The sequence below is a fragment of the Schistocerca gregaria genome, chromosome 5 (genome assembly GCF_023897955.1).
Source record: "Schistocerca gregaria isolate iqSchGreg1 chromosome 5, iqSchGreg1.2, whole genome shotgun sequence".
Classification (NCBI taxonomy): domain Eukaryota; kingdom Metazoa; phylum Arthropoda; class Insecta; order Orthoptera; family Acrididae; genus Schistocerca; species Schistocerca gregaria.
This window is the reverse complement of record NC_064924.1, coordinates 274,458,644-274,484,249: the sequence shown is the minus strand read 5'-3', so window position 1 is coordinate 274,484,249 and position 25,606 is coordinate 274,458,644. Positions and strand designations below refer to the sequence as shown.

The following is a 25,606-nucleotide window of genomic DNA, read 5'->3' as shown; positions in this document are numbered from 1 at the left end:
TGTAAACTGATGTAAACCATTGTAGAAATAAAAAGGTCTATATACTTATAAGAAAATAGGAGACCTTACTTTTGGGATTACCCACGTACTATCCAATGTTAACCGCATTTTTGTAACTTTCAACCTACTCCAGCAACTGTTTTAGCAGCTCATTAGCACAAATATTTTCTGCCTCATTCACTGCCTCAGCAAGGGTGATGTATAGAATGTTACATGCAATTATGAATTTTGCCAGATGACTACGACTATGTTAACCTTATTTCCAAGAACCTGTAGAAGTTTTAGTTTTCAGTTTTCGTACTACAAACAAATTCAAACACATAATCACACTGTACTTCGTCACAGGTTTACTTTCCTTCATCCGTCCCCGCAATGGAAACACTTCTTTGCCACCTACTTCACTGTCTGGTAAGAACACCAAGAGAGTGCAGGATGGGACTCGTCAATTTGGATCGAACTATGCGAGTAGATGACCCTTTCAGGTTCCTAGAGTATCTCGCCTGAGTGGGCAATAGGGAAATATGAAATGGTTTCAAAGGATTTTTGAATAGAGTATGACAAAATTTTAACCAACAGTAGTGTGGCACAGTGGTCAAGTGTTTTGCCTGGCTATAACATGGTTTGTTTTCAATTGTTACTGCTACCTACCCCTCCATTTTACTTTATTCCTTGTAAGGTTAATCTATTAATTATAAAACTTAAATATATTTAAACAGTGCCATTCCTACACGTAAAATTGAATACATTAATTTCATTACAATGACTTTTAAATTAGTTGATTAATTAATATATTTAAACAGAAATTGTTTTAAATAATGCTTTTGTGGTTTCAAGCACTTTCTGACTTTTGTAATGCTCAGCACAGTTGTGAACAGTGCCTTGCCACATGTCTGCGGTGATTTTGCATAAGAACTTAACATTTTACTGAAAAATGCAAATTCAACAAGAATTTTCTTTCAGTGAAGGGATACTGGATTACAAAGGTGCTAAGTCACTCTCTCTAAAACCACCCACACTTACAAAGCATAGTACAGTTTAACCATTTCAGGGAAACCGTAGCCACTAATTTTTTTGTGTGGAAGAGTCTACCAATAAATTTGATACTCGAGCTGTTGGCATCGTCAACAAATTACAAGAAGAATATAAGAATGTTTTGCTAGTTGGTCCAAGTAAGGAAAACTAACAAATGATCTATATAACAAATTTTTGGAAACAACATTAAAACCGTATGTTGCTAACAACAAATTCTTTCTATTGGTGGATACTTGTGGAGCCCAAGCAGATCTGACACTGTGTGATGAGACATTCAGCAATGAAGAAGGTGACGTAATGTGTACATTGCAGATCATTCCACTCAAATGCAGTCCTCTTGCTCAATCCTATAATATTCCTATCACAAAGTCAAACACCTAATTAAGAGACTACAAAGCTCTGTCCAAGTCAAACACCTAATTAAGATACTACAAAGTGCTGCCCAAGTCAAACACCTAATTAAGAGACTACAATGCGATCCTGAACTGCTAAGGCAGTGAGAATTATCAACAGAAGATGCAATAAAATACGAGGTGAGCTCAAAATGTATTGGGATTTCAAGGGTTGTATTAGTCCATGTCACCTGGTATTTGATTGTTTCTCATTGTTGTGTTGGTAAACATATCTGAAATGTATCTGTACACTGGTAGCAATATAGGATGTTACGTGTGTTGACAGTTGTCAAGATAGGTACATAAGGTTTGCTTGTGAATAATGATTACTGATTTGTTTTAAAAATGGTTCAGCAAATTTTGCTATAAAAATGGAATAAAATGTAACAAAGTTTTATAAACAATGATTTTGGTGAGTCTGCTATGAATAAAACCATGGTTTACTAGTGGTATAAGCATTTCCAAGGGTTCTAAGAACTTGAAAGAGCCATCAAACACATTCACCCAAATTGGAGAGACCCATCCCACACCCTTTCCTTGGAAGTCAAAGTTAACATCCAACCTTAACTTGCCTTATTTTGTGCCTCCTTCTACGATCCTTTCTTAGTCCCACTTAAAAAGCCTTCTAATACTCTTCTGAGGTTAGTTATCAAATCAGTAATGTTGAGATCCTGCATTTGCAAACACACCTATTTTTTGTTACCACTTTCTTTGGTTTAACAACAAAAGTCATGGCAACAACAACTTTGGATTCAAATGATGCTATATATTGCATTGCAAAAAAGCTTCATAATTTTCATTCGTGCAGTATTACAAGTTTTTCATATAAGGAAGATTCAGAGAAAGATCTACTTACTGGTTCAGAAATGCAAATAAATATCTCATTACAATAACCACAGATCTCGGAAGGCTCTGGACTAGTTCTCGCATTTTCACAACAAACTCATGTTTAGACTCCAGCTCTGCAACAAGTAAAGACAAAGTGTAGTTTGTAATCATATATAAAATAGGTACCAGATCTTTTAGTATAAGCTCAATATAAACCCACAAAGTATGACACATGCCTACTGAAACAAACTGCATGTAACCACTAAAAAAGAAGTAACTTTAATACACAGACATCTGAGAACGAGAGTGCACACATTGAATTATTGACACTGTGAAGAAAATCAATGGTAGAAGTAAGTAACACGATTCACCCATTTTGAATGAACCTTCATATTTGACATTAACTTTTTTTTAAATTAGAGATACCATGTAGTAACTCACGTGCCAATTCCATGAAATGCTCAAAATATATTATTGGAAAGAGAGGTTCACGAAGCTCTCTCAAGTATAGTTTGAGCACTCCTGCCACTGAATTTATATCTGAGGCATCAGTAACATCAGCCAGCGGGTCTTCTCCACGTTCAAATGCATCCCTGAAATTGTTTATCTCCACTTGGGAACCAGACACTCTAAATATTCCCTGATGATGAAGACCTGTAACAGTAATAAATGGTAAAAATTCTAGAAACTAAAGCAAAAAAGTAGACAAATTAAATAATAACATCATATGCTAGTTAGGAGCATTAAGCTCACATTTACTAAGATCGGGGTACACAGGTACGGGAGGCTGATAACATACGACATTTATGACAGAAGGAGAATGACATTACTTATTAAGTTTAAAGCATGGTACTAGTTAAATGGCTGGATTTTTGTGCACACTTTGTTCTGACCTGCTATCTGGAATATCTAGCCAGTTATAAGGAAACCAATGGTCTAATGTAGAATCTGAACCACAAAAAATTTCCTTTTGAAGTCTTACAGCATGCATGCTTTTTAAGGCACAAAATCATAGCTGATGTTGAGCTCTCACTAACAGTAACAGATCACCATCAACCATCTTTCTAGTGTTATCTTCTTCAATTACTGTGTGGTGAGCATTTAATACAAGAGAAAATTCAGCTGCTGGTGCAGAATTTTTTGATGTGAAAAAAGTAAAACTTTCTTGTGCAACAAGAGTCACTAACACCTGCAAGACTCGTTAAGTTTAAACATTGGTTGGGCCTACAGGAGAACATCTTTTCTCTTTATGTGTATGTCACACAGTATTTGTTTTTGCTCTTAATATACCAGCGTATGTGAAAATGTGTGACTGATTCAAATTAGCTTCATGCTCTCTGTAAATTCATCAATAGTGTAGTGCCTAACTATATTTAGCCAACACATTAATTTAGGTGTTGTTGTGAAGAGCCTGCACAGCACTATCAGCAACAATAGTGAGTCAGTAAGTACTCACCTGAATATAATTGATAATCAAAAAATAATGGATGATGGCATCTCACATGGCTCGCAAATATGCTTGGAATTATAGAAAACCTAAGTCAGAGTGAAGTTCACACCATTTTTTTTTAGGGCGCACAACTACAATGGCCATTAGCACCCTGACTAAGTTAGGAATGCACCGCGAGTCACAAGGTTAAAACAGCAACTAAAAGGGACAACACTATAAAAGACATATTAACAGGCATAGGATTAAAAAAACAACAACATAATCAAACGTCCTTAGACAGGTGTATCAAGTTGATAAAACGAAGAACGCGAGCAGCAGCTCCTGGGTCATTCGCTAAAATGGCATCCAGAGTACATGGCAGGCCAAGATCAAGACGCAGTGTAGTAAAATCCGGACAGGACGTTAAAATGTGGTGGACCATCAGCAATTGCCCACATGGACAGAACGGCGCCGGCGCAGCTGTCAACAGGTGGCGATGGCTGAACCGGCAGTGTCCAATTCGTAGCCGGGCCAAAACGACCTCCTCCCGCCGAGAAAGACGTGAGGAGGACGTCCAAGCTGCGAGAAGAGGTTTCAAGGCCCGAAGCTTGTTTTCCATAAGTGCAGCCCAATCAGCACGCCACAGCGATAAAATGCACTGACAAATGACCCTGCTACAATCTGATGAAGGGACACAACAAGAAGCCGTCCGAGGCTGGAGGACTGCAGACTTGGCCGCGGCATCTGCAGCTTCATTCCCAGGGATACCGACATGGCCAGGAACCCACATAAAGCTAACTGGAGACCCATCGTCCACCAGCTGCTGAAGAGTGTTGGATCCGGTGCACGAAAGGGTGAACCGGATACGGATCACTGAGGCTCTGGATGGCGGTCAGAGAATCGGAGCAGATGACATAAGCAGAATGTCAGTGGCGGCAGATGTAAAGAACAGCCTGTTAAAGGGCAAAGAGCTCAGCTGTGAAGACTGAACAATGGCCATGTAGCCGGTATTTGAAGCTTTGTGCCCCAACAATAAAAGAACACCCGACCCCGTCATTGGTCTTAGAGCCATCTGTATAAATGAAGGTCATACTAATGAACTTCAAACGAAGTTCGACAAAACGGGAGTGGTATACCGAACCGGGGATAACCTCCTTTGGGAGCCAGCTGAGGTCAAGGTGAACGCGAACCTTAGCCAGGAGCCAAGGTCGCGTGTGGCTCTCGCCCACTCTAAAGGTTGCAGGGAGTGAAAAATCAAGGTGTTGAAGGAGGCGATGAAAGCGAACTGCAGGGGGTAGCAGGGCAGAGACATACAACACATATTGACGGTCGAGAGAATCGTCAAAAAAGGAACGATACGATGGGTGGTCAGGCACTGACAGTAGCCAACGACAAAGCAGTATATCGCGCCGGTAGGTGAGTGGCAATTTACCGGCTTCAGCATGAAGACTCTTGACGGGACTAGTATAAAACGCTCCGATCGCAAGACGTAAACCCTGATCATGTATGGAGTTGAGGCGGCGTAAGATGGACAGCCGTGCAGAGGAGTATACGAAGCTCCCATAATCCAGCTTGGAGCGGACGATCGACTGATATAGACGAAGTAGGACGGTTCGATCCGCTCCCCACGACATACCACTGAGAACACGGAGGACATTTAGAGAATGGGTACAACGGGCAGCCAAATATGACACATGTGGAGACCAGCTAAGTTTCCTGTCAAATTTAAGACCTAAAAATTTTGTTGTCTCCACGAATGGGAGAGCAACGGGACCGAGTCGTAAGGACGGTGGGAGAAACTCTTTGTAGCGCCAGAAGTTAATACAGACCGTCTTCTCGGCAGAAAAATGGAAGCCATTGGCGACACTCAAGGAGTAAAGACGGTCAAGAGAATGCTGAAGACAGCACTCCAGGAAACATGTACGCTGCGCGCTGCAATAGGTGGTAAAATCGTCCACGAAAAGGGAGCCTGATACATCAGCTGGGAGGCAATCCATTATTGGATTGATCGCTATGGCGAAGAGAGCGACGCTCAAAACTGAGCCCTGTGGCACCCCATTCTCCTGGCGAAAGGTGTCTGACGAGACAGAACCCACACATACCCTGAACTGTCGATCAATTAAAAAGGAATGAATAAAAAGAGGGAAGCGACCGCGAAGGCCCCATTTATGCATGTTGCGGAGAATGCCCACCTTCCAACAGGTGTCGTAAGCCTTCGCCAAATCAAAGAACACAGCTGCAGTTGGGCGCTTCCGCAAGAAGTTACTCATAATGAAGGTCGACAAGGTAACCAGATGGTCAACAGCAGAGCGGTGCCTACGAAATCCACATTGTACATTGGTGAGTAGGCGTCGAGATTCGAGCAGCCAAACCAAACGAGAATTAACCATTCGCTCCTTCACCTTACAGAAACAGCTGGTAAGTGAGATGGGTCGATAACTGGAAGGCAAGTGCTTGTCCTTCACAAACTTACGAATCGGTACAACAATAGACTCGCGCCAGCATGCGGGAACATGTCCTTCAATCCAAATGCGATTGTAAGTGTGAAGAAGAAAACCTTTACCTGCAGGAGAAAGGTTCTTCAGCATCTGAATATTAATAGAATCAGGCCCTGAAGCAGAGGAATCAGGCCCTGAAGCAGAGGACCGTGACCAGGCAAGTGCGTTTTCAAGTTCCCGCATGGTGAATGGGGCATAATAACTTTCACGATTCGAGGAGTGGAAGTTACGTGGCCTAGCCTCCTCTGCCTGTTTTCGGGGGAGGAAGGCAGGGTGGTAATGAGCGGAGCTCGAAACCTGTGTGAAAAAGCGGCTGAAGGAATTGGAGACATCCTCAGGGGCCACAAGGACGTCATTCCCGACCGTCAAGGCAGAAACTGATGAGGGGACCTTAGTGCCAGACAGCCGGTGCAGGATACCCCAGACAACAGAAAAAGGAGTAAAACTGTTGAAGGTGCTTGTGAAAGCAGCCCAGCTCGCTATCTTGCTTTATTTAATAATACGACGACACTGAGCACGTAATCGTTTATAACTGATACAATTCGCCACTGTAGGGTGGCGTTTAAAGGTGCGTAAAGCACATCGACGAGCACGTAAAGCGTCTACATGCTGTGGTCCATCAGGGGACCGGTACGCGACGTGGAGAAGTAGTGTGAGGGATGGAATATTCAGCAGCAGTGAGAATGACTTCCATGAGGTGTGCGGCCTGACTATCGCAGCTTGTGAAGGTTTGATCCTGAAAGGTCGCCCTGGAAGAGAAGAGCCCCCAGTCTGCTTTAGAGATGTTCCAACTAGTTGAGCACGGAGAGGGGGTATGATGCAGGAGATGGATAACATACGGGAAGTGGTCGCTCGAATATGTATCAGAAAGTGCATACCACTCAAACCGGCGTGCAAGTTGGGTAGTACATACAGAGAAGTCTAAATGGGAATAGGTGTGAGATGTGTCTGAAAGAAAAGTAGGGGCGCCAGTATTGAGGCAGACAAGATTGAGCTGGTTGAAAAGGTCTGCTAACAGGGAGCCCCTCAGACAGGATGCTGGAGAGCCCCAAAGAGGATGGTGAGCATTGAAGTCTCCAGTTAACAAAAATGGTGCAGGTAGCTGAGCAATAATTTGCATCATGTCTGCCCTGGTAACGGCAGATGATGATGGAGTGTGAACGGTGCAAATGGAAAATGTAAAAGTGGGGAGAGTAATGCGGACGGCAACTGCCTGCAGGCCGGTGTGCAATGTGATGGGATCATAGTAGATATCATCCCGGACCAGTAACATAACCCCTCTATGAGCCGGAATACCTGCCACAGGGGGTAGGTCAAAACGCACAGAGGTGTAGTGTGCCAAGGCAATGTGATCGCATGGGCGTAGCTTCGTTTCCTGGAGGGCTACGACGAGCGGACGGTGCAAGCGGACCAGCAGCTTTAAGTCCTCTCGGTTGGAGCGAATGCTGCGAATATTCCAGTGAATAAGTGCCATCGTGAGAAGAAGAAGTTGCAAGAAGGGGTCATCTCGAAGGACGCTGAGGGCCCAGCTTCGAGTGAGCACTGCCGCCGCTAGCAGTAGGCGGACAGTCATCGTCCATTTGTTCTATAGGTTCATCGGCCATCTTGTTAAGATGGCCGGGAGGGGGAGCTTCCTCCGCTGGTGAACGGTCAGATGTTCGGCTACCAGCGGTGCGGCCAGGCGAAACGGATGACAGCCTGGGGCGGCAACCGCTGGGTGGCGCAGGAGAAGAAATGCGCCGTGGCGGGGAAGGAGAAATGTGCTTCCTATGAGCCTTCTTCGAAGGTCGTTTTGTGGAAGTATTGGTCGATGGCTGGGAGTTCGAGGTACGTAGGATCTCTGCACGAGACGGTTCCTTCTCGAAGGCCCGTGCATCTGACTTCTGGGTCTTCGTCTTGGCAGAAGCTGATAAAGATGCTTGTGTCTGAGGGGTGACTGGAGGAAGAGGAGACGTCGACCAGGCGATCTTAGCACTGGCCGAACGGACGACTGTAGTGCTGAAGGTCAGATCGCATGTCTGTGTCGCCACCTCCCTGGTAGTCCAAGGAGAGGCAAGGACAGTACTGTATTTCCCCGCTGTGAGCAACGTGGGCTTCCTACTGACAAATAGCTTGTGAGCAGCCGAGATGGACACTTTCTCTTTGACCCGAATTTCTTGGATACAGCGTTCTTCCTTGTAGATGGGACAGTCGCAGGATGACGCTGCATGGTCACCCTGACAGTTCACACAACGAGGAGACGGAGGTGGACAGTCACCCTCATGGGCATCCCTGACACAAGTGACACATTTAGCCGCGTTGGAACAAGACTGGCGAGTGTGATTAAAACGCTGACACTGGTACCAGCGCGTAGGTGTCGGGACATAGGGGTGAACAGAAATAACCTCGTAGCCCGCTTTGATGCACGATGGCAGCTGAACACTATCAAAGGTCAAGAAAAGTGTACGGGTTGGTACAAAGTCATTGTTGACCTTTTTCATGACCCTATGGACAGCCGTCACGCACTGCTCAGCGAGGAAAGACTGAATCTCCCCGTCAGTCAATCCGTCGAGTGGTCTAGTATATACCACACCACAAGACGAATTTAAAGTGCGGTGAGCCTCCACCCGGACAGGGAATGTGTACAAGAGTGTGGCCAAAGCAGTTTTTGTGCCTGAAAAGCGCTCTCAGTTTCTAGTAACAAGGTACCGTTACGCAACCTGGTACAAGACTTGACCGATCCGGCTATGGCATCTACGCCCCTTTTGGATAACTAAAGGGTTGACAGAGGAAAAATCCTTTCCGTCCTCACATCGAGAAACTACGAGGAACTGTGGGGCAGGCGGTAGTACTTTAGTCACTGGTGGCTGGTCAAGTTTCCGTTTGTGGGCAGAAGTCGAGAGAGGAGGAGGAGGAGGAGGAGGAGGAGGAGGAGGAGGAGGAGGAGGAGGAGGAGGAGAAGAAGAAGAAGAAGAAGAAAAATCCATTGCAGAGGAATCCCCCATGATTGCCAGCGTCTCCGATGGCGCGCTCCTTCCTTGTGGAGACCCTCTCAGAGGGCACTCCCGCCTTATGTGATTGTTCACACCTCGGGTCACACCTCCCAAGAAAGGGACGGAGGGACCAAATGGTATGGTCGGAAGGTGTCAGCTCAGGCAATCACCCCTCCCTGCGCCTGGCCTTTACCAGGGGGTACGTGCGTACCTTACTTGTCTACCCAGGGCGGGGAATTACGCGTTACCCCATCACCGGCTACGCGTGCGAAAGCGTGGGTCGGCCTACAGGCACGCACAGGGAGGAAGGAAGAAGAGGAAAAAGAAAGGAGAGAGGGAGAGAAAGGACAGACTGTATCAAACGCCCAGGCGCAGACCAGAGAAGGCAAGGGAAAGAGTAAGTAAGACAGTGAGAGGGAGAAGAACAAAGAAAGGAACCAACCGAAGGAAGAAACCAGAAGAAGTGAACAAACCAAAATGACCGCAAATATAGGTCCTGGAATCGTCCGTCTCCGGACGCAGGTGCTAACTACCCCCCTTGAGGGGGAGGCACTCTTTTTAGTCGCCTCTTACGACAGGCAGGAATACCTCTGGCCTCTTCTAACCCCCGGACCCGAAGGGGGATTCACATCGATGGCGATGTGTGTGTGTGTGTGTGTGTGTGTGAGAGAGAGAGAGAGAGAGAGAGAGAGAGAGAGAGAGAGAGAGAGAAATGCTAGAGCTACAGCAGCTTCAGGAATTAATATGAATCACTTGTTACAATTTTATCCCAACATTTTCAGAGAAAATCTATGACGTGAACCCAAGATACGCTGTCATTTGTAGGATGTTGTAAGTAGTGTGAGGACAATTCTTCACAATATATAAGAATGCTTTGTATTCTAGGGTGTACAGGCCATTCAAGTTTTTCCTGCTGACATGCACCGGATAATAGTTATGGTCACAACAGAACTGTCCACTCACAAAAATTTTTCAATTGAGGAAAGAAAGTAATTTTCACCCATTTTGAAAAAAAATTCAATATTGGCATGAAGTGATTTTAATGAACTCCAGAAAAATAAAATATGATTGCTGGAGACCGATATGAACCAAAGTCTTTCCAAATTCAACAGCACTGCATCAAATCACTTGATCCTAATCCAGGATGTACAGCAACCTATTTAACTTCCAGGTCCATGCCATCATTTATCTCCGTAAATTAACTTTTTAAAAATTTCTGAAAATTATGTTTTAGTACCAGAAACTAAGAAATAGGCCCTTCTCCATTTGAAATATTGTTATAAGTATTAACTAAATTACAAAGCCAGGAATTGAAGCATGGCACTGGATCAGACTTAATAGTTTCTTTTGTTAGGATTAACATACCTGATAGATGAGAATAAAATTAAGTTGTTCTGCAAATATAGGCAAAAAGAGACAAGATTTAAAAAAAAAAAAAAAAAAAAAAAAAAGAGATTCAAGATAAATAAATCCTTATAGAAAGTCACAAATTATTAACTTTGCGTGCTACATTTCACAGTTTAGCTCTAGTTAAACTTACTGATTAATTATACCAATAGAGCCAAAAGTTATCTCATAAAATGAACTTTTCACGATTACAAGTTGCAGAGAAGACATAATGTGGGTCTGCGCAACCTGTGATCACAAAAAAATTGTGTTGTTACGTTTCTTATACAGCCATGAACTGCAACAACAAATTTTCCCACAGATTTCAATAATTGATAACCTGTTAATGTAATATTTAACTTCCAAAAATCACCAAACTGATTTCAGTAACTAATTTGAGTTTCTTACTGTACAGTTACTCTTAGGTCTTCTATACGAAGTTTCACTCTCAAATGGCCTCAAGTTAATGGCAATTTGTTTATTACTGTTAACCCCCCCCTCTCCCCCCCCTCCCAAAAAAAATTTTTTTTTAACTATATTTAATCTGCACTACACAATTCCCTGTTGTTTGAAATAATAAATATTAAACACTACAGGTACTCACCATACAAGTTGATAACTCTTATGCAACTCTTCAACACCAAAGGAATGTCATGACCCGTGGCTTCCAAAAACTCTTCCAGGCTCCCTCCAAATAACTTTGGTTGCCCATGACCACCCAACTGAGGCCGACCTATCCGTTTTCGACGTGGCGGCTTTCCATTCCCTGAACCAGGGGGACCAGCCCCTGTGCCTGATCGTAAGGATGTCGGAGAGCCATCTCCTGAACGTTCCTTCTCCAAAAGTCCTCTCAGGTACTCCTGCTTTGCGTCCAATCGGGCAATACGAGATGTGCTCATCAGGTACTCTCTGAATTTCTGGAAGATGATCAGTAATTTAATCAATAAACTGTGGAACTCTTACATACAGATTCTCTGAAACAGATTGAAACAATATTCAGAGAAACATCATCCTTCAGAAGCTCCTTCTATGGAGGAACTAAGAAGTAGGCTGACTGAGGCAACATACGAAACAGCAAAGGGATATGATTTGTTTAAATACTAATCTCTCTCACACTGGTTTGATTACTTCTGCTATATTGCTCCAAGCTGAACATTTTATAACACAACAATCTCAAATTTTCATTAGCTATTAAGTCAAAGGATTCATCCCCAAAATTAATGCTACTTGCTGATCATAAACTTCTGTTGTACTAAAAGCATAACAAATCTGCCAAGACTGTACAATACAAGGCAATAACATGTACAAGCAGTGAGGGAGTGTGAGGTTAGGGTGTCACATGCTTCAAAACGACAAAATCAAAGTGCAAAGGTAAATGCACTGTTACTGGTATGAAGTGACTAAAGGTGACGAAGAAATCAAGAGTTTATGCATATTACACCTATCAGAAATGTAGATCTTATCATCGAGTAGCATGGAATGCATCAGTATTTGAAATTCAAGCCAGCACCAACATTAAAATGGATAGAATATGCTGACTATAGGCAGGCTTATGTGCAGCACAACTTCATCCATCATTTAAATCTTACAGTCTTAAGTGTGCTTAACTGACTCATTTTGAACATAACACTGAATGTGCCAAAGTACCAGATAAATTTGTGGGCCAGGTAGTTAAAGGATGATGAAATGTTGGATGAAATGTTTTCCACCACTGGCGCATTTCCTGACAACTTGCCATAGCACTAGTTGAAAATCTGACATCACATATCTGTTCTGTGAAAGAAGTGTTATTCATTTACAAGTATACAAAACTATCATTGAAATAAATATTGTACCTGTAATGCTTTACAAAGAGGGAAGGAGGTGCTGTAAAACTTGTCACTTCGGAAAATACAATATGGAGACAGCACCTGATACATACCGTCATGTAAAACTCTTCAGTCTCGTGGCGATCTGCTCGTAATTTAAGGGACAGCGCTTCAGGCTGTCGTGTTGCGACTGCAGCACTGGTAGTGGATTCGTTGAAGTATGAGGTACAGTCATAGTCGCGGGCATCCAGCATCTCCAGCAGAGTAGATTCTGCAGTTTCTAATGTCTTCCACACTTCTTCAGATTCAGTCCTTAAGGATGTGACACGATTCTGCAACTGTCGCAGTCGTGCATCAAGTTCATCACGGAGTGACTTCTGTAGCTCACTGTCAGCACCCTGTCAGGATGAAGATTAGGGAAGTGAAAAGGACAGACAAATTTCTGCTCACCATCATTCAGAAACACTCACAGTAGAATTTCTCTTTTCATAAATTAGTGTTAACTGTTAAATGAATTTCATGTTATGGTGGCTTTTACTGTTAGGTAAACACAGTATTGATTGAGTTGTTAAATGTGGGTTGTTCTACACCACATTCCACTGAATGAGACTTCGCAACCTAACAACTCTCTCTCTCTCTCTCTCTCTCTCTCTCTCTCTCTCTCTCTCTCTCTCTCTGTGTGTGTGTGTGGGGGGGGGGGGGGGGGATGGGGGAGGGAGGGGGGGGGGTGTCCACAGGCACCCATCTGCCATCCTATAAAATTTGCACTCTTTTTCACTCCAGTGTCAATGCTTTTAATTTAGTGGCAAATTTCTGTATTTTATCACAACTTTTAACACTCTGGCATTATACTAAGAAGTAATGCAAAACTTAATGAATGCATGAAATCAGTCACAAAGTACGTGAATGGAAGATATTGTATTCAGTAGGAAGATTCTCAGAAAGTGTGGTGCTATTGTTACAGAAACAACATATTAGATGCTAGCACTGCACTGCACTGCCTCAGTATTTGTGGCCCTTGCAATATTTGAATCACAGAAGACAGCACAGGAATCACGTGCATCAATTATGCTGCCTTTACCAAATAACTCAATGGAATCAAGAGAATATGGCAACAAATTAAGGCATACACCAAGGTGCAGTCACTCATTCTTTTATGACCACATATGCAAGTATTATGTTAATCCAAAAAGTAAGGTCTCCTATTTTTTTATAAGTACAGAACACTGATTGTGTGTCAGTTGGTCACACTTAATTGCCTGCGTGTGACACACAATGAGTGCATGAAGCTGAAAGATTCGCTCTTCAAGTTAGCAAAGAAGCAACAAGTGCCAAAAGAAATGCCAAGAGAAAGCTTGAAGATGATGAAATGCTGCAGGATGAAGACAATGTTTCAGGAATGTTCTGAGGCACAGTTTAATTGGACTCATATCTACATTCACAGTTTCCCTCAAGTTGTATTTTTCAGAATTCAAGTACAAATATTTCCTAAAGTTTATAAAGCACTGTTCTGGTTTTTTTTCTGTAACTTGCAACAGTCCATACTTATGTAGTAGACCCAAGCATTATTGCAGAATCAACTAAATTATAGAGAAAGTGACATTTTTATTAAGAAAAATTATAAAAATTAAAATGTAAGATGTGATATTTTTATCCTTTTAATATACATAGCAGGTGGACTTAAATAGGTCTAGTACCTCAGCCACCATGCCATGCATATCTGGTACAAATTTGGTCTCCTTCAAATGTATAACAATGGATTAAATGGTACATCAATTTGAGGAAGCATTTTGGGAAAAAATTTGCATCAATTTCTTTGTAATGTTTTTAATACCCGTAAGCAGGTTCAAAAATATTTACAATACCTTTAATTTGTTTAGAAAGTGTGCTGCATTACCTGATATCAACAAAAAATCTGTAAAACGTGTACATTATAAACAGTGCCTGAAAGGAATAGGTGTTGATTTTTACATAATATCGAGCCAGAAAAGTACCCTGTCTCCTTAAGAAATAAACTGTAGAATTCACAGCCATAGTCTCGTTTTGAGTTACTGGAACGTATAGCCAATTAATAGTCTCGTTTTGAGTTACTGGAACATACAGCCAATTAATAGTCTCGTTTTGAGCTACTGGAACTTATAGCCTATTAATAGTCTCGTTTTGAGCTACTGGAACATATAGCCAATTAATAGTCTCGTTTTGAGCTACTGGAACATATAACCAGTTTCCAATTTCCAGACATCAACAGATCGTAGGAAGGGGCAATGTGTAACCATCACCAATATTCTCTGAACTTCATTTCATCATACAGGAAAGATTAGTATTTTTTGTTAGTCTTGGTGATCTGACCACAAAATCACGAGCAACAGTGTTCCTTCCATCCATATGATATTCAAATAAAGATATTGAATTGTTTAAAAAAATTTTGTGCTGAAGCTATTGTCTTCTAAAACTGAAACGAAACCTGAAAATTACATTTATCTTTCTTGAAACTTTGCTTCTATAGTCACTCATCCCATATACTTTCACAATGGTACTACAGTTAAGGGTAGGTACGATTAACATCTACTGCAATTAATCACTGACAAAAAAGACTGTATCATTCTAGTAAACTATTTTCTGTTCAATACTACTTACACATTGAATATGCAACCGGTATAGTTTAATGATTAGCAACTCGCCTTACAAAAAGAAAAATTATATTTATAATCATGTTCTTTCAAACTGTTCTGCGAATGAGATTTAACGATGATTATATTGTGCTGTGACTACAAGCAATAATGTTTCACTGTTGAAATGAAGTGTTATATTTTACAATTCATTTTCTGTGTGTAACAAATCTGTAAAAGTTCAGATGTATGGTATCCTATCAGGAACATCATAAGAGTGCAGCCATCCAAATGGTTTAAATAATACTAGTTGACAATGAATTCCTTTTCTTGAAATTAAATGGTGTTTCTAGTTTATTCTCGGTGCCAATTTCAGGTAAGAATACTTCAAATGTCCAACCATATGCAGGCTTGATACAAACAGAGAATTTCTGTTAAGTATTCAAACTGCAGCTTTTTAATCATTATAATAGTGCCGGTATTGTTTTGTGATGTTTTGCAATGCAGTATGTTCCAAAAAGTTGTTTTAATTTACAGCCTGTAATACCAGTAAATGTAAACTAGGGCTACTACCAGGTCTGGGGATTATCTTGAGAGAAGGGGGGGGGGGGTTATTCTTTGGTGGGATGACTCCACTTCACTTAAAATTAGGGCATTATGAAATTGAAATACTAAGAAAATTGGTAAGACTTTCAAGTACTTAGGCCCTCACATTCAGAAACTAACAAAATACAAAACATTTAAACACAAAATGAAAGAAATAGACTATCATCAACTTGGGTGTCCTTTAAAGAAGTTGTGTAAAAATTTCTCATCACAATTACAAGAACACAGTAAGCAACAAGCTGGATAATTTCACTGAAAAACAAATTTTAACGTTTATTTTGCATTACATCCACTGCTCACATATTTGGATTTAAATTAATAGTTCAGAAAAGTGCACTCCAAAACATAAAAAAATAACAACAATTATTATTATTATTATTTCTTTCCTTTCTCAGACGTTATGTTTGGTTAAAAATGGAAAGTGACACCGACCTTGATCCAGCGTGACTTACTTCTAACTGTACAGTATACGTTACAGTGCATTTAGGAACTTTCGGGTAATTGAACATGTATCAATAATTACAGATTTCTGAAGTTGTATATATATGTTTGGATGTACCTGTATTGCATTGATATACTTGTGGATATTGTACGGTATGACTCCTGCAGTTGACAGTATAATTGGTATCATGTCAACTTCATCCTGATGCTACATGTCCTTGACTTCCTCAGCCAGTTGGATGTATTTTTCAATTTTTTCTCCTGTTTTCCTCTGTATATTTGTTGTATTGGGTATGGATATTTCGATTAGTTCTGTTAATTTCTTATTTTTATTGGTGACTATGATGTCAGGTTTGTTATGTGGTGGTGGTTTGTCTGTTATAATGTTTCTGTTCCAGTATAATTTGTATTCATCATTCTCCAGTACATTTTGTGGTGCATACTTGAATGTGGGAACATGTTGTTTTATAAGTTTATGTTGTAAGGCAAGCTGTTGATGTATTATTTTTGCTACATTGTCATGTCTTCTGGGATATTCTGTATTTGCTAGTATTGTACATCCGCTTGTGATGTGATCTACTGTTTCTATTTGTTGTTTGCAAAGTCTGCATTTATCTGTTGTGGTATTGGAATCTTTAATAATATGCTTGCTGTAGTATCTGGTGTTTATTGTTTGATCCTGTATTGCAACTATGAATCCTTCCGTCTCACTGTATATACTGCCTTTTCTTAGCCAAGTGTTGGATGCGTCTTGATCAATGTGTGGCTGTGTTAGATGATACGGGGGTGTTTGCCATGTAGTTTCTTTTTCCTATTTACTTTCTTCGTACCTGTTGATGTTATGTGATCTAAAGGGTTGTAGAAGTGGTTATGAAATTGCAATGGTGTAGCCGATGTATTTATATGAGTGACTGCTTTGTGTATTTCGCTAGTTTCTGCTCATTCTATAACAGGGTGTATACGTAGACAAGGAAAACAAATTTCCGGGTTTCCCGGTTTAAAATACACTTTCTCCCGGGCGAAAATATACTTTTTCCCTGATAACTGGCAGTATATTTTCTCTCGGAACTGTATAACTTATCAGTTCTTTGAATGATTATCGTTTTATACACGGGCGTAGAATTTCCCGGCGCTTTAGAAAACTAAACACAGGGGAAAAAAGCGTTTTGGAAAGATCTTTGATATGCAGCAACATGTACGCTGCATATTTTCATATTACGAAACTATAAATTCGAATTCCACCAAACACCGCATATTACTTTCCGAAGCATTAAAACTGAGATTGTGATGCGCTTTTGTAAGCTAGTCATAGCTTATATCACGTGATCTCGCCAGGCGACGACAGCGGGTATTCATAGCTTAGGACACGTGATCTAGGCAGCCAATCACTGTTAAGTAGCGCGACACACTAACAGAAAAAGCTAATGGTTTAACTTAATATACATAGTGTTACTACACGAAACACAAAGCTTTCACATATAATATTGGTCTATAAGATTAATATGCTGCAAGAGAAGCTAAGTTTTCACATATAATGTTGGTCTTTTATGAGCATATTACAATTTAAGATATAGCACACAAATGTGCCAGTAAAATTTTTAACAACAACATAAATGTCTCATCTTCTGGGCTCGAAATTCATCTAAACGGCTTGTCATCAAAGAGTTGATTTTTAAATGAGAGTCAAACACTCTGTGATTTAAGAAATTCAGCATACATTCTCGCACATAGTTATGGTGTAACTGCCAGATTGGTACTTTGATGGTAACGCATTTCAAACCACCATTTGGAATATCTCCCCACAACCTGTTAGAAATAGGTTCATTTCTGCAGTTGCCGGAGAGCGCCAGATGACAGGCGTCACCGCGCTTGTGCAGCTACAATGTCGTAGGAAGACCGTATGTGTTTAAAATATTAAAGGGTCTTCTGTCGTAAAAGAAACAAGACATCAGATGATATTCCAAGACCATCGGGATTTCAAGACCCATACTAAAATGTCCACATTTAAAGCGCACATTCATATGTCCCGATTCCCAGTGAAGTATGCCACAATCTGATATCAAGCTTTTCAATGTGGTTTTCGGGATGTAAATTTTCTTGGAGTACCAGTACTGTTATCTCACGTTTGGTTCTTTATTATGGCATAATGCCACACATGCTAGAAGTGGAAAACGTGACTGCTTTGTGTATTTTGCTAGTTTCTGCTCGTTCCAGAAAGAATTTTCTTAAATTGTCTACCTATCCATAATGTAGGTTTTTTATGTCGATAAATCCCCTTCCTCCTTCCTTTCTGCTTAATGTGAATCTTTCTGTTGCTGAATGTATGTGATGTATTCTATATTTGTGGCATTGTGATCGTGTAAGTGTATTCAGTGCTTCTAGGTCTGTGTTACTCCATTTCACTACTCCAAATGAGTAGGTCAATACTGGTATAGCATAAGTATTTATAGCTTTTTAGTTAGCACACACATAACTGCCCAACTGGCTAACTTCAATGCTAAATAACTCTGAAATAGTGCACAGTATCATTCTGTTCTTAATTATTTCTCAGCACAAACTCCCCAGCAACATTCTTACAAACTTTTCAAACTGTTTCTAACTACCCTGTATACAATGAAAATAAAATTATAGGTAGATAACAATGTCTTCAAAAATTCCAAAACATGTGAATGAGGATAACATTTTGCCCTTACAGAAAAGAAAATCTGTGGGCAATCTTGATCCATAAACAGAGCTGAAAAATTAAATATTTAACTGGACAAGACATAAACGCAGGTATTATCTGTTCAAATAACAACTTTTGTTGGTTGTTTTCTATTGGGTTTCAAGCATCAGAATTAACTTTAGCAATTTTTCATATACGTCAATGTGTTTAAGCATGTGAAAAAGAGATGTACCATGTTTAACACCCTGCCATACTTTGATGAATCCACCTCGTGGGAACAAATGCAGAGCAAACATAAACCTCTCTGTAGCCACACTGAAGGGAATAAAAACCATGGGGGGGGGGGGGGGGGGGTACCGACGCCGGCAGGGAGTTGCTAGTAAAATAAATATTGCAGCTGCAATGTTCAAAAATATTCATTTGTCAGGCTACGAAACACCCACTAAAAGTGGGGCCCATTTCCAAAACATATTGATCCAACGCCCAAGAAAACAACTGACAAGGATGTGCAAAGTTTGCATGAAACACAGAGTACAAAGTTAAACAATGTGGCTACGTACGAAGGGTAAATCAGCATTACATCTACCATAATGCTTCTGAAAGTACCACGCTTTGCAGGACTACTAATTTTTAGAGCTGTAGATATTTTCCTAGGAAGAATTCGTTTAAGTGGAGCATTTCTTCTCGCAATTATATTTTTTTGTCAATAACTACTTTTAGGCACTGTGCTATTACATTCCTTCTGAAAAGTCACACCTGAAGAGGCACTCAAAGATTGCAATTTCTATTGAAGTATTATTTATGTGTAAAAATTTATATTTATATTTTGAAGTATTGTTTGGAACACTGTATTACAAAAAAATATATATAAAAGGAACAAGAATCAAATTAGTGGTACTGTCTAACAAGAACAACATCACATGAAACAAATAAACGTGCAGCTACAGAACAAGCAGATCAGCTTGTACTGCAATAGTTTCACACCTGCCCATTTTGGACACACCATCTCCACTCACTTGCACACAGGGTTCACTAAAGTAAATGCTGCTGCTGAATCTTCCAGGTTTAACTGAAGCTAAGAGAAACAAAAGAAAGACAATATTTGTTACTCTCTATTAACAATTATTTAGCTTATTTTGCTGAACTAATTCAATTCAGTTTATGATCTGAAACAGGCTAATTAGCAACTGAGACGTCATGCTGTTAAAATTGGGATTTTTTTTTCATAGGCAGAAAGGAACTTTTTGAAAAGAATGTAATATTTTTTGTAAGATACATTAATTTCTAATGGCAGTGAACTATTTGCACAATTCAGAGATCTTAATGTTTAGTCCAGGGACCCCACACAACCTACTATCAATCTATGAGACTCGACAAAAACAATTTCTGTCTCTCTTGATTACTTTTAAATTCTTAAACTATCACTGCTATGGCAAATGGCTTGTTATTGCACTTAGAAAATATATCTGAGACAAATAACAGTGACAGTGTTCTGACAGATAATTCCCAGTATCACTATTCTTCAAAACTACTACTAATTTGTTGTTGGTTAAAGGAATTCACTACTCAACTCCCAAGCTCCTTAAGGCAGTTCATTAAGATTTTTGCAGAAAAGACAGGAAACTTTCTTTGAAGAGAAATTAACCTTTTCTTTGTTAGCAATGTAATTTCCTGTAAGTTAATGAGATTTAAATTTATTTAACTTTCAAGTTATATTTAAACTTCTCAGATTTCATCTCTCTCTCTCTCTCTCTCTCTCTCTCTCTCTCTTTCTCCTTACTCATTCCATGAGTGAAAGATCTTTCAGGAATTGTTTGATATTGTTTCTACACATCTCTCCCCATCTTGCACTTAGTTCATTTTATAATTTTCAAGTGAAAACAAGCAGCACTTGGAACACACTGTATTTATAAACAGGAAATAGTGTATTTATAAACAGATTGCAAAGTGACAGTACTACTACCAATGCTGACCTCATCTCGCTGACCCTGGAACTCAAACTTCTTTGGGATGAGGAAGGCTGAGTGATGGGCCTCAAGAAACCTCTGCTTATCAAGTCGCGAGTCGAGAGCACCAACAGAGCTTGTCATCTGGTCCAGACCCACTTGCAGAGAACGTGCACATGTTTCCTCTGCACTCACGTGCATTAAGAGTGCTCGAGAAATGCAGTTGTGGAAACCAAAGTCCATGCACTGCATGCAACAAAAATCACATTAAGACCATACTCACATAAATAAATTAACACACATATAATATAATATTACGAAAGACCAAATAATATACAACAAAAGTTCAATGGACAAAATGTTTGTCACCGTCCCTTAAAAGCAAACACTAGTCACTTAGAAGTACTGTCGGTAGTGTAGAACTGGTACCAGGCATCATGTGACTCTGTATGAAGGATCACTCCGGTCTATGGATCTCAGTGAGCATTTACCTCCACTCATCAGAATGTCAAGTCACTTATTAAATACAATATTCCTTAAGATATGCATAAAGGGCAAAGTTTTTATCTTATAATTGCATTCACTGTAACTGTTAAATTATGTTGCATTTATATTACGTAAGATGTGGTAACAGAAGAGTCATCTATTAACAAGAACAGGAACTACAGTTGCTGTCCAATGTCAACATCAAACTGGCCACTAAATTTGAAAAATATTATTATTAAAACTACAAAGAATTGCCCCTTTATATGTCTAAGGATCAATGTTAGATTTCTGGAGAGAGTTAAGCCTGAACCAGCATATCAAGTACAGTAATTTATTTTAGTCTCGATTTTTATGTTAATAAGCAGTAACATAGAAGATGCAGCACGCTTTGACTCTTCACGTTAATGTGGATATTTGAGTATAATTTGTATAACATTGTGTAAAATAATAATGCCGTAGATTAGCTCTGATTTTTGTGTCTTTCTTACTGTGTAGGAGGTATAGGTGGGAAATGTTAGGGAATTAGTGGGATTATTATAATTTTGTTCTGTAACTCAACACCATGCCCACCCGTGTACTAATTTTGATAAACAAAAAACCTTGTGTTCAATGTTCGGAAGTAGAAAATAAAGTTCTACTACTTACTGCCAATGCAATAATGATGTTGTAATATTTATTCAAACGTGGCAAAGATTTAAAAGAGGAAAAGATCAAGCAACATCTCTGAGTCGTCATAGTCAGGTGCCAAAAAAAATTATTAAATACAAATCAAAGTGTTTCATACGTTCTTTCGGTGAAACAACAAAGTATCCCTTTTTTAAAAACTGGTTACGTTTAGTTAACTGCACATTAATTATTGCCATTCAGACTCTGATTAGAAAGTTTTGAAGTTAATTTTATTCAGAGTTGTCAACAGTTCAATGATTTTAATTATTCGAAGAACACAATACATTCATCATATCTCGGCAACAGAAATAATTGAGAAAAATATATGTGATTTATCATATCATTCAACAATGGGTCTTAGGATGACACCATGTTTTCATCAGTTATGATTAATCTCACAACATATCAGATACCAGATTTTTCCAACAAAGAATATTACAGAGGTTAGTCATCATTGCACATTACGTAGCCAGCACAATAAAGACAAAGAAACAATATTTGATCCTCCTCTGCTGATTTATGTCATGGCAGTCAAATGGCGTGTGTCAGTCAGCTGTACGAAATTAGCACAGTAATATGGGTCAATGACGAGACCTGAGAGTGGTAGTATGAAATTTGTGTGTTTGAATGTGGCCTTGACCACACTGTGAATGAAGGTGCCCTATTTCTTTGTTATGGGCACAGACTGTGCAGCAACACGAAGAAAGAGCAGTGGTAGGAAAAAACTGACAAGTGAGCAGAGATGAATGTCACACCATACCATTGGCAATCGGTTCAGAACTCTATTAGAATAGCTGCTGTTAATGAATGTAGGTCCATGCCAAGCAGTTTCTGAGCAAACATAGTGCTGGTGTTCTCTGCTACTAGCAGCACTAGTCAAAAGATGTCTTACCATCATGGACAGATCAGTCACTGTCCAATTTGTATGCTGTTTGGCCCAGAAGATTTTCACCTTTATATGCCACTATGAGCAGTGGCCTTTTGCGAGGAACCCGATTCCAAATGTCCAACTTCATGCAATCAACACTTGTAAATAGGTTCCTCACAAAAGGCCACTGCTCAGAGCAGCATATTATGGTGCAAGTCTTCTGAGCCAAAACACACACAAACTGGACAGTGACTGACTATCTGTCCATGATAAGACATTTTTCTACTGGTGCTGCCAGTAGCACAGAAAATCAGCATTAGTTGGAAGATATTCATTTGTCTCCAAATGTTGCCAGTATTTCTGTGTGTTCACTTCTGCTTTTGTGTATGTACAAAAATGGGTAATGGTGGTAGCAATGCAGAAATAAGTCAGTGGTGCCTTCCCCTCACTACTTCTCTCTCTTCAGCAGTTTTAATGTGGGGCAAGACACACCACCTGCAATTCCCAACAGCAACCATGTGAATGGTCGTCACATCATGGCCATACAGCAGTGTGGTCTAACGAGTTCTGATTTTTGCTTCTTTTCTAGTGATGTATTGTGATGAGTCCACTGATGTCCTAATGTGGTGTTTAACCCCACAGCGTATGATTTGTTGGGGTTGTTTCGTACCGTGACTTGGGCCCACCATTCATGCGATTGTGGATATGAACGAGGATGTTTGTTTCAACAGCTTCCGCAACCCTAACCTTTCTTCAAAACATTCACTGCGAGTATGGTGTGGACAATCCTGCCTTCCAAGATAAAAACAGCTGTGTTCTTAGAGCTGTATGCATTTGTTCCTGGTTTGATGATCACACAGGAGAGCTATCAATCCTCAACTGGCCCACTAAATCAACCAATCTCAATTCCACAGAAAAAGTCTGGGAATATTTGGAATACCTGACGAAATATAAAGGCCCAAACCCCGACAATTTGATAGTGATAGGTCTATTCATTAATGAGTGACTTCGGCTGTATATGGCGTCCATGAAGAAACTTGAGGACACTTTGTCACCGAACAGTTTTACATGGTATTAATGTGATGTTTACCAGGTGAGACTAAATTTTTTGGCCCCTTTGCTTAATATTACATACTGGAATTTACAATTTAAAGTTACAACCGTTGTCCAACGATTACAAACTGGATTATTTTTATAACTTATTCCCCAAATTTTTCATATTTATAACAACATTTTTTAAAGTAATTTTTTATTGTTTCATCATGTAGTGACAGCTATTAAAAGTAGGAATTAATTGTGTGAAACAATACTGAAAATAAAAAGTAATACACTTTTTAGATGCCTCGAAATATAACATTTCTAATATTATAAGTTATTTCTGTGACTATGACAGGTAACATTAGGACTAGAATTATGATTAAGCAACAAACTAGTATATGAAATACTATTTGGTGTAGATGTGTTTGTTTAGTAATCATACTTTCCTACTGATTGCAGTAATTAGACACATCATTTAAGTCATTCAAGTGTAGTTTAAGTTCAATAGCATAAAAATACTACATTAGTACAACAGTAGTAAATCAAGCATTTTAAGTTGCGTATTTTTTTGTTAACTCAAAAAAACTACGTACATGTTGATGGCATAGAAAAACAATATACTGAAATAATATTGAAGGCAATGTTATATTCACAAAAAGGCAGCTACACAGGCCAGTACATAATCATCTTCAGGAACCACAATTCATTGCAGCTTTGGAAGAAACACACTCTCCTGGCATTCAGAAACATTGGTTCCTTTTTTTTATGGAAGAGAGAGAGACTGAGATGTGGGAGCATATCACAGATAACCACAACTAGCACTGAAGGTAGGGAGAGAGCTAAAAATGAAGGGAAGCGAGAGTAGTCTGGGTAACATATTACCCAGACTCCAGAAACTTGTGTACAAGGTTACATGGCCCTATCACCCTTTAAAACTCTCTCTTCCAATCCACCTGAAAGTATTCCAAAACCTCAATACACCGTGACATTAGTGAACTTCATTCAGCAAATATGTAAATTATTATAAAGTTTCAATTCTCTGTGACAATTAGAATGGCCACCAGAGTGCATTAGTTATTTTGTATTTGTTTATTTTTTTATTTTAAAGGTCTACTTCTGTAATACCAAATTGCCATGGAAGGAGTCAGAAAGGGAAATTAAGATCAGAAAAGTTACACCAATTCTGTGCAAGTATGTCACTGAGTATGTACTAGCATAATGAACACTATAACACAAGAATTTGCTTACATTTTTTAAGGAACTTGCCGACAGAATAGCAGGAGTGAGCCATGAGGAACTACCTCAGCTTAGACTTTAAAGTACGAGGATTACTGCTAAGCTTCTGGTGATACAGTAACGTTTTGCATTCTAGTCCTGACAGGCCAACTGGGCCCAACCGACCACCATACCATCCTTTACCAATAGTGTTATCAGTGCAATATGGATGGGCAAGTGGCCAACACACCCCCTCTCCTAGTCGTCATCATTGTTGTTAGGTTTCTTTATATTGGAACCACTACTAATCATTTGAGTAGCTTCACAAGGCTGAGTGCACCACATACTAGTCCTCCCTCAAAGGAAAATCCCTGGCAGTATCAGGATTGGAACTCGGGTCCTCTGCACGGCAGTAAACTACAATGTCCACTCAGCTGTGGAGGTGGACTTTGGGACCGCTACTGTTTCTGTTGGTAAGCTGTCACGCAAATCGCATGTTCAGGTCCTTATTCAAGAACTGGATGCTGCTACATTTATGATCATAACAGCATCTGCAGTAAGAGATAGTACAACACGAAAATCAGTCTACTTTATTTTCAATTGCTTATCACATAAGCATTATATTCCGGAGAAACTCTTCCCATTCGCAAACGTTATTTCTGGTTCCGAAACAGATAGTTCAGGAAATATGCAAAGGAAGTTCGAGAACCTCTTGCCGATG

The 25,606-nt window shown here is 39.9% G+C and overlaps 1 protein-coding gene across 3 annotated transcripts in view; it reads right to left on the bottom strand.

The window, feature by feature from the left end:
• LOC126271944 (SLIT-ROBO Rho GTPase-activating protein 1-like) overlaps positions 1-25,606 on the bottom strand; it is a 632,413-nt gene that overhangs the window by 58,325 nt on the left and 548,482 nt on the right. For all 3 annotated transcript variants that reach the window (XM_049974371.1, XM_049974372.1, XM_049974373.1), the window contains exons 6-10: positions 20,640-20,858; positions 12,459-12,743; positions 11,142-11,454; positions 2,694-2,906; positions 2,281-2,386 (exon numbers count right to left, since the gene is read on the bottom strand). In XM_049974371.1, coding sequence (XP_049830328.1) covers positions 2,281-2,386; positions 2,694-2,906; positions 11,142-11,454; positions 12,459-12,743; positions 20,640-20,858 — 1,136 coding nt within the window. The remainder of the gene's footprint in view (positions 1-2,280; positions 2,387-2,693; positions 2,907-11,141; positions 11,455-12,458; positions 12,744-20,639; positions 20,859-25,606) is intronic.